At 53.3% G+C, this 14,082-nt stretch overlaps 1 protein-coding gene across 5 annotated transcripts in view; it reads right to left on the bottom strand.

Moving 5' to 3' along the window:
• JADE2 (jade family PHD finger 2) overlaps window positions 1-14,082 on the bottom strand; it is a 52,211-nt gene that overhangs the window by 32,031 nt on the left and 6,098 nt on the right. For 3 of the 5 annotated variants that reach the window (XM_021701806.2, XM_021701805.2, XM_021701804.2), the window contains 2 exons: window positions 9,685-9,742; window positions 7,644-7,732 (listed from right to left, as the gene is read on the bottom strand). In XM_021701806.2, coding sequence (XP_021557481.1) covers window positions 7,644-7,732; window positions 9,685-9,742 — 147 coding nt within the window. Of the gene's footprint in view, window positions 1-7,643; window positions 7,733-9,684; window positions 9,743-13,043; window positions 13,103-14,082 lie in introns of those variants that run through there. The other 2 variants (XM_021701803.2, XM_021701807.2) reach the window with 1 other exon arrangement.

Here is a 14,082-nt window from a genome sequence, read left to right as displayed (position 1 = left end):
GGAGGGCTTGGTCCCATCCACATCTGCTCTGGGAAACCTTCCCTGATCCCAGGCTGGGTTCTGGGCTTCCTCTGATCTCCCACTGCCCCTGTATTGGAATCGCCTTGTTTCCTACCATGTAGCCCCCACAAGAAGGAGGTAAGCTCAGTGAGGTCTGGCTGGGCCACAGGCTGGAGCCCAACAGTGCGCATGGGGCCTAGCACTTGGGAGGCACTAAACAAAGGCTGAATGGCTCAAGAGTCTTCCACGGATCTGCCACCTTCCTGGGGTGCTGCCCAAGGCTACGTACAGCTGGGTACTCCGTACCTTCCAAAGGAGGCTCTGTACATTTATATAAAACCTGTCCACAAATATGGCAACCCAACTGTCACCCAAACATCCTTTTTGTTTTAAACTGCCAGAGGTTAAGCTTGAAAAAGGCTCAATTATTCTCCTAAAACGCCTCTGAATTATTTATGAAAACTGAATAAAGAATAAAATGGACACTGATGAACCAGAGGCCTCACCCATGGCTAGAAAAGTTGGAAGTTGGAAAACAAGTAATTTTCTAAAAACGTGAATGTTTACTATTTTTTCTCTCCTATGGCAGAAAATGACAAATTGTCTTTAAAGGTCTGCTGCCTAGCAACCAAGTTCTGCTGAGCTGCTTGGGAGATGTTAATTGTAGCTTCTTCAAACAGTATGGAGAATGTTTAAAGGTCTAAAACTCAGATGTAATAACCGATCTGAGTGACGGGAAGCCAGTGCAGCTCCGGAAGGAGCTGACGACGCTGCTCTGTGCAGACGTGGGGACACATACATAGCCCTGACCTTCAGTTCCTCTTCCCCAGACTGAAGACGACAATCACAGAACAGTCTGTCTGGTTTTCCACACCTAATTCCCCAGGAACAACCCAAAACAGGCTCTGCCAGAAACTATCACCGGAGTCTGACATGACCTCCAAAAGCAAAGCTAATGACCACAGGCAATTTTCCCTGGGCCATGCACCGAGTTCTCATACGTGATCACGAGATTTGTGGATGTCACCTGAACATCTCATCCTGGGACCTTGGTCTCTGCTTCCTTTTCTCAAGCGTGAATTATTGTATCACAGCGTATTTCAGACCAAGAGACACCAAGAGGAAGTTTAATTATTTAAGGAAAGGCTCCACCGCTTATCACAATTACAAAATAGGATTATTTGTGTAATTATTTGTCGGATGTCCATCTCCTCCAGTAATTCAGCTGAGGAGAAGCGGAGCCTACATGTGTCCTGTTCATCACTGGACCTGTCTGTGGCACCGTGCCTAGCATGCAGCAGGTGCTCAGCAAATCAATGAATGAGCCCCAGGATTTGTCTGAAGTAGGACTAAACTCTGAAACTTCCTATCCTGCCTAGTAGGGAGAGTAGAGGCAGGAGGCTGGCCCCAAAGATTCTTCCAGGTGGACTTTAGGAATTGGTCTTGGTCAGGGTCCCAAAGTCAATGAAAACAGCTTTGGCCAAGACAGCCTCTCCTTGACCTCTGTCCACACTACAAGTCCCAACATAAAGCTAAGACTGGCATCTTGCTCTGAATCCCCCTGAGGATGTTTGGGGGTCTGCCAAATGGAACTGCTACCGAATATCTCATTTTAAATCACAATTGTTTTTCTGAGCACTTCAATCTCGTTAGGAACAACAAGCTAATTTTGAGAAGTAATTGTCCTGTTAAATCAGGTGCTATGCTAAATGCTTTAAATATATACAATATACATGTATATATACACATAACCCCACCTAATCCGTATTATCCCCATTTTACAGATAGAAAAACTGAGACTCAAAGAAATAAACCACTTATTTGAGGTCTGCACTATATTTCAACCACTGCAACATTATTGCCTGGGAATCAGCCAGGTATTTCGTCTTTTAAGAAATCTCTCCTGGGGGAGGAAGGTCACCTGGGTGGCTCAGTTGGTTAAGCGTCTGCCTTCGGCTCAGGTCATGATCCCAGTGTCCTGGGATCAAGCCCCACATCGGGCTCCCCCCTCAGTGGCAGTCTGCTTCTTCCTCTGCCCTCCTCCCTCTCGTACTCGCTCTCACTCACTCTCTCTCTCAAATAAATAAATAAAATTTTAAAACAAAAACAAAAACATCTCTTCTGGGCTGGAAACCTGATAAAGAGTATCTCAGCCAGGGGTGCCAGGGTGGCGCAGTCAGCTAAGGCTCCGACTACTGGTTTCACCTCAGGTCCTGATCTTATGGTCATGAGATCGAGCCCTGTGTTGGGCTCTGCTCAACACGGAGCCTGCTTGGGATTCTCTCTTTCTCTCCTCTCCCCTCCACCCACCCCTGCCGGTTCTCTCTCTCAAATAAATAAATAAATCTTAAAAAGAAAAAAAAAAAAAAAAAGAGTATCTCAGCCAAGAGCAAACTTACTTACATTAGTCATAAAACACCAGAGAAGGGCTCTGAACATAGCCACCTTCTGCCCAGCCCCATTCAAGCTACCACTAGGCTAATTTGGTCAGACTTCTCCCTCTGTCTCTCAAACACACACCCTCTTTCTCTTTCACAAGGATAACAGCACTTCCTGCTCTTTAAAAGAATTTATTACACACATTTCTTTTGCAAGACAAGACCCAGAGGCCAGGAGGACTTTCCAGCTGGCAGGAACAGCAATGCTTCTAACTATACTGGAAGCGGATTCTGCCCCCCACCCCAAAGGAAGGCAGCGGGAGTCTAAGAAAGCAGGCGCTTGGCCCAGTGGAAGGGCTCTCCCTCACCGCCCACCCACCCCACGGGGCAGCAGTGGCACTGTTGGCTAGAAACATGGCTTGAAACCACAGGGCAAGCATAAAACCTTTCTGGATTTCTCGTATTTTATCTCTCAAGCTTGTCGGCATTTTGCCTTTTCCCACAACATACGCCATCGCTGCTTTTATATAAAATATGTTATTTCAAACACCTGGATAGCACCTGTGCTCCTCCAGGTAGGCATCCTCTTTATCCTGTGGTTTTGCACCCCAACACATTCTGGCCCCCCATGCCTGCACCCAGGATAGAAGGCTCCCGTTTTTTTAAAAGCAACAGGTCAAGCCAATAAGCTGCATCCTCACTCTTCACTTGCTGCCTTTTCTAGGGGGGAACTTATATAGGAACTTTCATGGACCCTGGGTCTGGGGGACACCCCAGTGGTGAGAGAGACTGCTCATTCACAAGGATCACCTTTTTCTCCCAGGCCCTGTCCCCAAGGGCAAGACGCTGAGCATGGTGAAGGGCCCCTGTGGAAACTACAAAGAGGCCCCATTCTCTCATCTAGGGATATACTAATTTGTCACCAGGGCCTACAAAGGAAACGGACAGTTGGATCCCAACTCCTGCCCACCCCGTTCTGGGACTATCAAGGCTTCGATCCCAGGGAGGCCAGCTTGCACCTCCACTCACTTCCTCCACCTTCGGGCTCCACAAGCCTCAGGGACGAACAGTCACAGAGCTCCTCAGTGGCAAAGCTAGCCGTACCGCCCATAACAGACAGTTCCCTGTGTAGCACCTGCATCCTGCTACCCAAGGACCAGCTCCCTGGGGACAGGGTCTGCATCTTCTGTGCCTTCCCCCCAACCCCCCGCACCCAGCTGGGCCTGTTAGGTGCCCTCAAGCGCTTGTTGAGTTTAATCACTGTCAGCAGCTCTTGGGTCCTGAAGACCTATGTCCCTGCCACTGGCTGACTTCCGGGGACTCAGACTTCCTGAAAACCCTGCCCAGGGGAAACCCCCAACGTTTGGCCTGCCCTTCTGCCCCAGGCCTGAGGAAGACATGGCCTAAAACAGCAACCTCCAACCCACGGGGCCGGCCTCAGGTCTCCTCCTGAACTGTCCTTCACACCCCGGCCAGGCTGATGGTTTGGAAGAAACTGGTCAGTGGGGGGGTAGGGGGGGAACAGCTGGGGGACCGCCTTCACCCACACTCCCTGCCTTTGCTCAGATCACTGCACCAGGCTGGAAAGCTCCCCTTCCGTCCTTCAACCTCGGGGTCCTTCCAGGGATGATCAAGCCAGGACCTCCCATCTCAGCAAAGTAAGGAGAAAGCTCTGTGGCCGCAGTTCTTAAACCTGGCTTCCAAAAAAGGGGCTTTAAAAAAAGTATAGATACCTGGGGTCCCACTCCAGACCATTTAAGTCAGAATTTCTGGGGGTGAGGTAGGATGGGGGCCTGGTATTAGTATTTAGAAGAATAACCTTCGTGATTCCATCAGATTCTCAGAGATAGGACCCACAAAGTGGTAAGCACCAATAATGGTTATGCCATCTGGTCAGACAAGCCAGGCCAGAAACCCAAGGCCTCGGCATGGTTTATATACAAGCACCACCTTCCCAGGGCAGGCGAATCCCTTTCCTGCCTGCCGATTCAAGCCCTAAGGGACACATCTCAGCTTTGTTGGGATCCCGCAGGCAGGCAGAGCAGGGCTTCGAAGGGAGTAGCACATGTCCTTGGGGTCAACGCTATCTTTTTCCTCTACTGCCAAAGGGGATCCTGCGGCTGACTTTGGACTTGGTGCACTTCTACCAAAAACTCAGTCTCCCAGAAATCCCTGGGCCTGTCCCTTCAGCTCCAGTACTGAGGCCTGGATTCCCCCACCCCCTTTCACACTGGCTGAGGGAGGCCACCCACTGGTTAAAGGCCAGAAGGGAAGCTGGGCCTCATGGGCTGGGCCCTGTCCAGGGTCCTGACTCCTGGTCAGAGCACTGTTTTTCCTGCCCTATAGCACCTCACTGCCGGTATAGAGGGAGCCCCTAGATCTATACCCTCAGGTGCACTCAGAAAGGCGGCCCCTGGCAGGTCATCACAGGGGCGGCTGCCGGTCTGGCGTAAACCCAAGCCCAGCCCTTACTGCGGCTTTTGGCTCCACTACATGCTGGTGCTGCTGCTATGCTAAGGCCTCCAGGCCATCAAATCCCCCAGGCCATCACTGTCCACGGTGGGAAATGAAGAGACAAAGGGAACCATGGGCTCCCCACCAGGGAGAGGACTACACCATGCTCATCAATTTACAGGCATCCTGGCTGGGACCCTGGGTCAGACTAGGAGCACACTGTGTGACCAGCCTGACAGCCACCCCACAGAGGTCTTACTCCAGAGACTGGATAGATGGGACTCACAGATCCCCTTCCACCACGGTGACCAAAGCCCTCTGCCCGCAGGCCCAGCAAACTATAAAGGCCCTCCTCCCCAACCCTTTCACAGAAAGAGAGGGGAACAGCCCAGCGAGGAGATTTAGTGCAAACATTATCTGCCGCCAAATCCTTGCTTTTCATCTCCGCCTTCTCATGAGCCAAATAATTTGGAAGCTTTCATTGATGGTTTCCTCTCGGCCCCACGACTGCTTGGAATTTATGCCGGCTATGGCTCAGCCTCCTCACTTAGGGGACGAGGGAAACCTCATAGGCTACACTCCAGCCTGCTGTGGGAGGAAAAGCTTGTCCTTGGCGAGAGTTCAAGACAGGGAGGGCTTCCTCAGCCCTCCTGGAGCCCAGGACTTGAGGGCGGGTATCTTCAGGCAGGCCTCAGAGCTGCCTGCAGAGGCCCCTGGGCTCGAACCCAGGGCCACGCACAACCAATCCCCAGCAGGGCTGGGCATTGGCACCCCTACAATGATGTGAGTCTATTTTTAGGTGGAGAAAGGTTCAAATGCTCTGTGCTGGAAAACCCGAGATAGGGGAATTTTCAGCCCCATGCAAATCACTCTTTCCCTTTGGCCTTCACTTACACCTGTTTCCTCCCAGCTCCTGGCCTATCCAGGGTACAGATGGCAGCTCTGCCCCTGGGATCTCTGCCTTGAGAAATGGCCCCACCTCCTCCTGGTGTTTAGAGAAAGCAGGGCAGGCAGAGTGGGGGGAACCAGCCAGCCCCAGCAGTTCCCCAGAACTTCCCCACTCTTCTCCAACCTAAATAGCCACTGAGAGCAGGGGCAGGTTGAATTCTGAGACAGGTTCCTCATCTTCAAAATGGGCAGAGAATTCCTCCCTCCTAGGTACATGGAAGGCACATAAAAGTGGCTACTGTTTTACTAATGCAACCATAGTAACTGGGGAGCCTCAGTGGCTCTCAAGATGAAGGTAGGAAGGCAAGGTGGAGTGAGGGTGGAGGAGCACAGAGGTGGTCCCAGAGGCTCCAGAGCCCTATAGCACACTCTGCCTCCTGCATCCCAGCACCCTTGAGCACATCCATCTACCTACTGAGCAGGGCTGGTCCAAGAGGGTGCTTAGAACCTCAAAACAGCAACCCCCATGCCTGCGTAATTCCCAGCTTTCGTCCCAGTCCTTACTGCATTCCCGGAGGTATCTCCTTCCATCTCCATCCCTCCCCTATGGGGCCAAAGGAGGACACTAGGTTGGTGGATGGGGATGGGAGGCATCAGGTCTCAACCACCCCTCCCCACCCCCCACACAGAAGGAGAGTCCTAGGGTAGGCCAGCTCAAGGGAGGATGTGGGGAGTTTTTTCTCAAATGCAAGGTTCTGCGGAAGATGCCCCCACTGCCCCCAAGGGGCTGGCTAACTACTGCTGGTCAGGATTGCCCCCAAGCCATGACTGTGGTTAGCAGGGACAGAGGGCTCCAGGCTCAGAACAAAGATACCCTCCCCCACTCCGTGTCAAGGACTCTGCTCCAAGACTCTGGGCCCTCCCACCCTTGGCAATATTGGCCTCAACAGCTTCAGGTCTTGGCTCTATAACCCTGGGATACTCAATTTCCTTATTGTAAGAGATAGACTGAGAAGGACTAAAAAAGTGAAGTGTCCAGCCCAACTCCTGGCTAGGCTGAACAACGTCTCCTTCAAAGGCCAGATTCAAACCCCCTGCTTCTTGGGGGCTCAATGCTCTTGCAGCCGCATCTGTGCAAAGGGCCTCTTCCGTGCCCAGTGCAATGCACTGAGGACCTGAGAGAGTGATGTGGCCCTAGGATGTGATTTCTCAGGGGCCACAAGAAGCAGGATCACGATGTCCATTCATGTCCAACACTACCCACCCCCCACGCTCTTCTCCACAGCTAGAAGTCATGAACACCTACCTCTACGTGCCGTAAGAAACACCCCAGGTCCAAGTAAGGAAAGCTTAGGATGCAGATACATAAGACATGGGCAGAAGGAGCAGATGACTTAACCGGATGATCCTTAGGACCGTAGCCCTCACCCCTGTCTCAGCACATCCTGGTGCCCTTGGCTTAGCCTCCAGAACATGCCAAATCCGACCGCTTCTTCCTCCACTGCCCCTACCCGGCTCTCAGCCACCGTGGCTTCTCTCCTGGACAACTGCAGACAAGTCCCCCTGGCTCCCGCCCTTGACCGCATATTTCATTCTCCTCACAGCAGCCAGTGGGGCCTTTTGTTAATGCGTCAGACTCTGTCATTACCCTGCTTACAATCCTTGAAAGGCTTCTCCTCTTGCTCAGCTCAACTGGAATGTCTTTACAACAACCTACAGTTATCACTGGCATGCGCACCCCCTCCTCCCATTCACTGCACTTAGCCACACTGGCCTGCCTCTGCAGGGCCCGTCCCCTCTGCCGGGAGGGCTCTCCCCCAGGCACCTGCAGTGTCCCCTCCCTTCCTCTCCACAGTTCTCCGCTCCTGTCGCTTCCTTCCCCACCACCACTTCCTCTTTGTCCGGACACTAGGCACTACCCACCTCCGAGGGCTTCTTTTCGTTCTGCCGGGGCCAGCCCGACTTGGTGCTGCTGGGCAGTTTGGAGCATCGTGATGCAGTTGTAGCGTGACCTGCAGAGAGAGCACAGCCCATTAGGGGCCCCTGGAAGGCCAGGGACACCACCCACCCACCCATCCCCATCCAAGGACAGGAAGCCTGTAAGGGCTCTGGCTTGAATGTTCAGGAGGTGGAAACCTCTGTGAGCACCTGTCCCTGCTCTGGACCTCTCCAGGGACAAGTGGGGATGTGAATGCTTCCCCTGTTCACCAAGCACAGGGGCTTAGGAAATAAAAGGCAGTGACCTGGACTCACAATTGGCTTACTGTGTGACCCATGACAAGTCCCTTATCCTCTTTGGTCCTCTGCTTCTTCCTTGGAGAAGGAGGCCTTCTGTGGCCACGCTTCATTCCTGCCCCAGATGGATACACTCTGGGATGATGCCCAGTGGATAGGCAGAGGCATGAAAGGGCAGTGGGATGAATGCTGCTCTAAAGTAAACCCATTTATCAGCTTGTCACCCTGGGCAAATGACTTTAGCTCTCTGGGGGCAAAGAGCTGTGAGAATTCAGTGACGCCATGCCTGTTAAGGCTTAGCAGAGTCCCCGGCCCAGAGCACGGCCTCCATAAACATGAGCTATCACTGCTAGAGTCTGAGGCCCTGGCTGGACTGCAGGACTGCAGCTTCCACCCTGTGGGTCCAAGCAGTGGTAGTCACGGGTGGGTACAGTGGTGGGGGCTGGTGGGAAGGAAGTATGCCACAGCCCGGCCCAACTCTGCTGCAGCGGCCCAGACGCCGGCTCTTGCAGGTGCCTGGCCCTCAGGGGTTCCTGTGCCTGAGTGAAGTTAGAAGCAGAGGATGCGGTTCTTCTTGGCTCTATTGAGACAAGCCACAGGCAGTGTGGTTGTGGCCATAGAGGGCCGGACGCTGTGATCTCCTGCCACAGGGAGGAAGGGCTGGCCAGGTGGGACACCAGAGCCAAGCTGAGCAAACAGATCCTAAAGGGCAGTGAATGAGACCTGGAGGTAGGGAAGCGGCTGGGATTGACTGGCCGTCTTGGTGCATCTGTCCTCAGGCTCTTGGGGGCTCTCCCCAGCTGCTCACCACATACGTGAACAAACTGAGGTGCAGAGCTGCAGGGCTCCAGGCCCAGCCTCCCTGGCAATGAGTTCAGCCTCTTCCTCAGTGTGGGCTCCCCCCAGGGTGCACCGCCAAGCGGGATCCTCCTGGCAGCGCACCTCTCCTATGTAGGGCAGAACGGAACTCCTTACTGGACCGGCTCACACAGGCCCAGGTTCCTATGGCATCTGGGAAGAGCTGCCTTCTGGTACCAGAGAAAAGCTCTTGTCTTCTGCAAACCTCCCTTATCTCCCCCCACATTTGAGAAGAGGTTCCCTAAGCCCCCTTTTCTCCTTGACAATCCCTGTGACCCCCAAGACATCTAGCTGCCACACCCAGCCCATACACAAGTCTACCTCTGGGATTCTCCTGCCAAGATCCCTTGTTAATTCCTTTCACAAACATTTACTGAACACCTATTATGTACCTGATCTAGCTGGGGATACAGCAACCAGCCAGACATGACCCCTCTTATCAAGGAGCTTACCGCTAATTAGGAAATGATACTTATATCAGGTAATTATCATAAAACTTAACAGGTTTTCTGTCTGTTGTGTAGAGAATTTCTACACAGCCCTGACTTAACATAAGGGCCAGAGGGAGAGGGATATGTTCCTAGCAAACAGGAGCAGCAAATGCAAAGACCCAGAGAGGATATGATCTTTTCTAACCAGAACGAAACATGTGGGACTGAGACCTAGGGGGGAAAGGGGAGTAGGATGAAGAAGACAGCAAGGCTTAAAAGGCCACAGAGGTGTGGGGACTTTCTTAGGAGTACAAGGGACTGGCCTGATTTATGCTTTCATCAACATTGAGACCATGGGGCAGCCTCCCCCGATTTGGACCTGTGGGCCTGATAATTATTCAAATGCTTTCCTGGCAGGAGCCCCAAATGGAAGGCCTTACTGTCAGTGGTGTCAGAGTTGTCGCTGCTGATGGAGTATTTTCGCCTCTTCTCTTCCATCTGCAACAAAAGGCAGGCCCCATTATACTTACAGGAGGCTCGGGAAATCCTCAGTCTCTTAGAAAACTGCCCGATAACCTACCTCCCCATACTCACCCTGCTGCAGTGGAAGAATGAGAACAAGGCCCTGCCCTAGCCTTCTCCCCAGCCAGCCTCACCCTCTCTCCCCACCCACCCACGGGAGCCCTGGGGGTGGGTCAGGGGGCTGCATCTCCCACCTCCTGACCCCAGAGCCTCCAGATGAGCAGGAGTCTGGCCAAAGATGACAGAGGAAGGGCAAGGGGGTCAGTAGCCCCAGAACAATGATTAGGGCCTGCTCAGCCCTAGCTTCCACTCAAGGCAACTCAGGTCCTCCAGAGAATCCACTCCCACCCTGGAGGAGGAGCAGAAAGGGGAAACAAGACTGACTGTTCCAGAGGGACCATGCAATCTGAGTTTAGAAACAAGCCAGCTCAGACAGCACTGAGGACACATCCTAAGGGTGGTGGCCAGGGGAGTGTGGAAAAGAAGTAGGGCAGGGAGGCTCCGAGCTGTGTCCCTGAGACGCGCCCAGCCCAGGGTGACTGGTCCTAGGCTGGGCTGCCCTCCCTCCTGCAATGTCCTTCTCCAGGTAAGAGCATAAACCAACTTTATCTCAACTACAGTATTTTACTTCAAGGTAAGATGGGCAGCTCCCCACACTGAGCTCCTTCCTCTACCAACACTGGCTCTGCTCACGTTCCTAACACCCCGGGAAGCTCCGAGTTATTGGCTTCCTTACTACAGAGGCGCAGAGCCTTGTCTTGCTATAACTGGCTGAACTGGGATTTGAATCCATGTGGTCTTATCCCTGAGCCCACACTGAGCTGCCTTTGTGTCTGGGTGAGCTCTTGCCTGCGGACAGCGCTTTCCCACCCACTATTTCCTTGGACCCTGCAGACTCCAGGGTGGCAGAGCTTGCTCCGGTCTCCTCTTGGAGGGGAGGACCCCAAGGGGCTTGTTCACCTGCCTTGGGTCTCACAGCTAGTCAGGGGCCGAGTCCTAATGTGAGAACAGATCTGGGACTCGGGACCCAAAGCATTTTCCACCATGTCCCTTGTTAGTCTGGAACCTGGGCTGCCTCACTGCCCGAGGCGAAGGGCAAGGAGCCAATGTCAGTCGAGAGGAAGTCCCGCTTCCCAGCCCAGCTGCAGGCCAACCAGGGTCCCCACCTCTGCTTGGGATCCCATGGGCCACCTGCCACTGCCACCCACTCCAAGTCTGTTTAAGCCGAGCCCTGGGTTTCCCCTTATCTCACGGTGGCCCCGCAGAGACAAGGGAACATGAGCTCTCTAAGGTGGGGCGTGACCATCCAGACCTCTGAGCCAACCAGGAGCCTCCTGCCTCAGACTTGACCTCAGCCAGGACCTTCTCCCCACTCTAGTGTCCCCTAACAGCAGGAACAGGATGATGGAAAGATTCACCGGGGCTGCTCGCTGCCAGCTCCACAGGGACAGGCAAAGTTCTGTCCAGAGGGTGCAGAGGTGCAGGAGGGAGCCTGAGGACACCAGCAGCACAGGTGCCCGGATGTAAATTGCTAAACACTCATTGTGGCAGAAGGAGGAGGATGCCTCGGTACACAGGGACCTCATGAAGCTCGCAGAGCAGCCCTTCTAAGCCAGCGGGCACGATGGCTGCTTCCCTTTTGCAGATGAGGAAAAGGAAGCACAGAGGTTAAGTGATTTGCTCAAGATCGCAGTGCTTGTAAGAAGTTTATCTGGTCCAGGAGCACATGCCCTTGACCTTCAGACTTCTCTGCCTCTGTGCAGCAGAGTACTAGCAGCCCCGTGGCCCAAGTCGTGGACTGAATGGGGCAATAATGCTCTGCCACCCACAGGTGCCATCCTTGCTGTCCTCCAGCGTCTGAGTGTGACAGAGAGGACTTTGACAGGGCCCTGACCCTAACCTGCACCTTACCAGCCCAGTGCTCTCACAGGTGGGGGCAGCAGCAGGAGAGAGGTGCTATTAACGCAATCCTGCCCATGGATCCCGTGTGTCTCCACTTCCAAGCCTGCGTCTCCCAAAGGAGAAAAGCAGGAGCTCGGGATTCAGGGGGTGTCGAGTTCAAATCCTAGCTCTACCCCTCTACAGACCAGGGATCTTGGTAAAGACATACCTCCCCGAGGACAAGGACTCGATCTGGATTTTTACCTAAGTCTCCTCAACTTCCAATGTTGGCAACTGCTTCAGAATCGTAAAAACACTTTGAGAGGGCCAAACCAAACACATCTGTGGGCCAGAATCGGCTGGTGAGAATAACGAGAGCAGCGTCAAGCCCTAAGCACGGTGGTTGGCTCTCCACATAGGTGCTAGTCGTTTTGTGAAAATCTGGGGCCAGGTGAGGAGTCCTCCTCGCTGTGCCCACCCGAGCGGCTCCTGTACAGTAAGTCAGCCCGCCCGGAACAGGACCCTTGACTGCCAATGTCCTTCTCATAATGCTGTTTCCTGCTGCCCAGGAACCTGTCACAGGTGACCTGACAGCATGCAGACCTGCACCCCACCCTCAGCCAGCTCCCCGTCCAACCTGCCCTCCGTGAAAACACCCCAGAGTTCTCCTGGGTAGAGTGTTATTAAGGGAGCAGATTTTGTGTGGCTTAATTGGAGTAATAACTAGGCTTCAGAGGGAAGCTCTGTTTTGTGAGTGAAGCTTCTTTCCTTTGAACCAAGTCTGTTCCAAAGGCCTCCCCGCCTCAGGTGAGGCTCCACTGTCAGTAGCTAACGAAGCTCTGAAGGAGGCCTGGGCTCTCCTGCGGGACAGCCCTTTGTCCCCGGAACCCCCCTTCCAACTCAACTAGGAGACAGGGAGGACTCCTTCACCAAAGTTGAAATCTAGGTCGTGGTGGTGGGTGCTGACACTTGGGTCTTAGCCTCTGGTTTTCTCTCTCCACTGGCCCCTCCAATCTCTCCCAAAGCAAGGTCTGCTCTGGGAGAACACCCCAGTGTCCTAAGGCACTTACCTGTGGGGATAAAAGTGTTTCTGAAGCCCTACCTACAAAGGAGAGTCTAGGAAAGAAAGGCTCCCCTTTTCCTTCCCTTGGCACCTCACACACCACCTCGGCACAGAGACAGAGAGAAGGAGCTCTCCTTCAGGAGCGTGGGTGTCCTACTGTTCCTTCAGTGGAGAGCCCGCAGCCTCTCTGTGCAATCTCTGCCCCACAGCCAACCCCTGGGAAGTCCAGTGGGCCCTCCCTTCAGAACACATACGCTGAATGCATCCACTTTCCCTTCCTCTCTACTGCCCCCACCCTGGCCCACCCTGGCCCAAACCAGTCCCATCTCTTGCCTGGACTTCACATTCATCTCCCAGCTCCCGCTATTGCTCCTCCCCAATCTAGAATCCACACAGCAGCCAGAATGACCTTTAAAAAGACATAAATCAGATCATGTCATACCCCCTTTTTAAAATCTTTCAAAGGCTTCCTGCTGATCAAAGGACAAAACTCAAGCTCTTGACCACAATATCCTACATGATCCGGCCCCTCCCTACCTCAGCAAGTTCACAGGGACCACTATCCCCTTCCTCACTGCTTTCTGGCTACACTGGTCTCCTTTCATCTCCTGAAATAAGCCAAATACTCCATGCTTCAGGACCTGTGCACAGGATGTGCTCTCTGCCTGGAAGGTTCTATGTAGTCTATGCATGTCTGACTTTTTATCCTTCACATTTCAGCTTAAATGTCAAGGAGGTCTATGCCAGTTACTTTATCTAAAGAGAGCCCACAGTGCCGTTAGTCAACATCTGCAGAGCATCCACCACAGTTACTGTCTGCCGATCTACTTGTTGAATGTCTTCCTCCTTGGAGAGGGGAGTAAGGAGCACGTCTGTCTGATCTCTGTGGGAGCCCCCATGGCCCCTCGAGTTATCCCCAGCACACAATAGGAGCTTGGTACCCAGGGAGTGCTGAGTAAGTTCTTGTCCCCTCCCTGTACAAGTGTGGGGAGTACACAGCCCAGCCGGCCAGCCTGCAGCTTGCAGGAACAAACACCCCAGGCCAAGATTTCACCCTGTTTTCACAGCCTGCCTTCCCCATCTTAACCTCACCCATTTTCCAGGAGGCTTTATTTGGTAGGGCTCCTGGCTAATGATCAATGTCAACTCAGTAATAGGGCAGCAATTTGGTGGCAGATGTTTTCTTGGCAGCACTAGCCATTGGTCTTAGTGGGGGCCTTGGGTCTGGACTTGAAACACCAATGCCCAATGCCAGCCCCCTTTAAAGACCTCTCCACAAATAAACTCAAATAAACACCCTGGGCCTCCATTAACGCTCTTCCAGCTGACCCTGGGAACAGTGGGCCTTTCAGCTCTGCTAGTGCAGCCGCTC

This window comes from Neomonachus schauinslandi, chromosome 7, assembly GCF_002201575.2.
Source record: "Neomonachus schauinslandi chromosome 7, ASM220157v2, whole genome shotgun sequence".
NCBI classification, from domain to species: Eukaryota; Metazoa; Chordata; class Mammalia; order Carnivora; family Phocidae; genus Neomonachus; species Neomonachus schauinslandi.
This window is presented reverse-complemented; position numbering and strand designations above follow the sequence as displayed.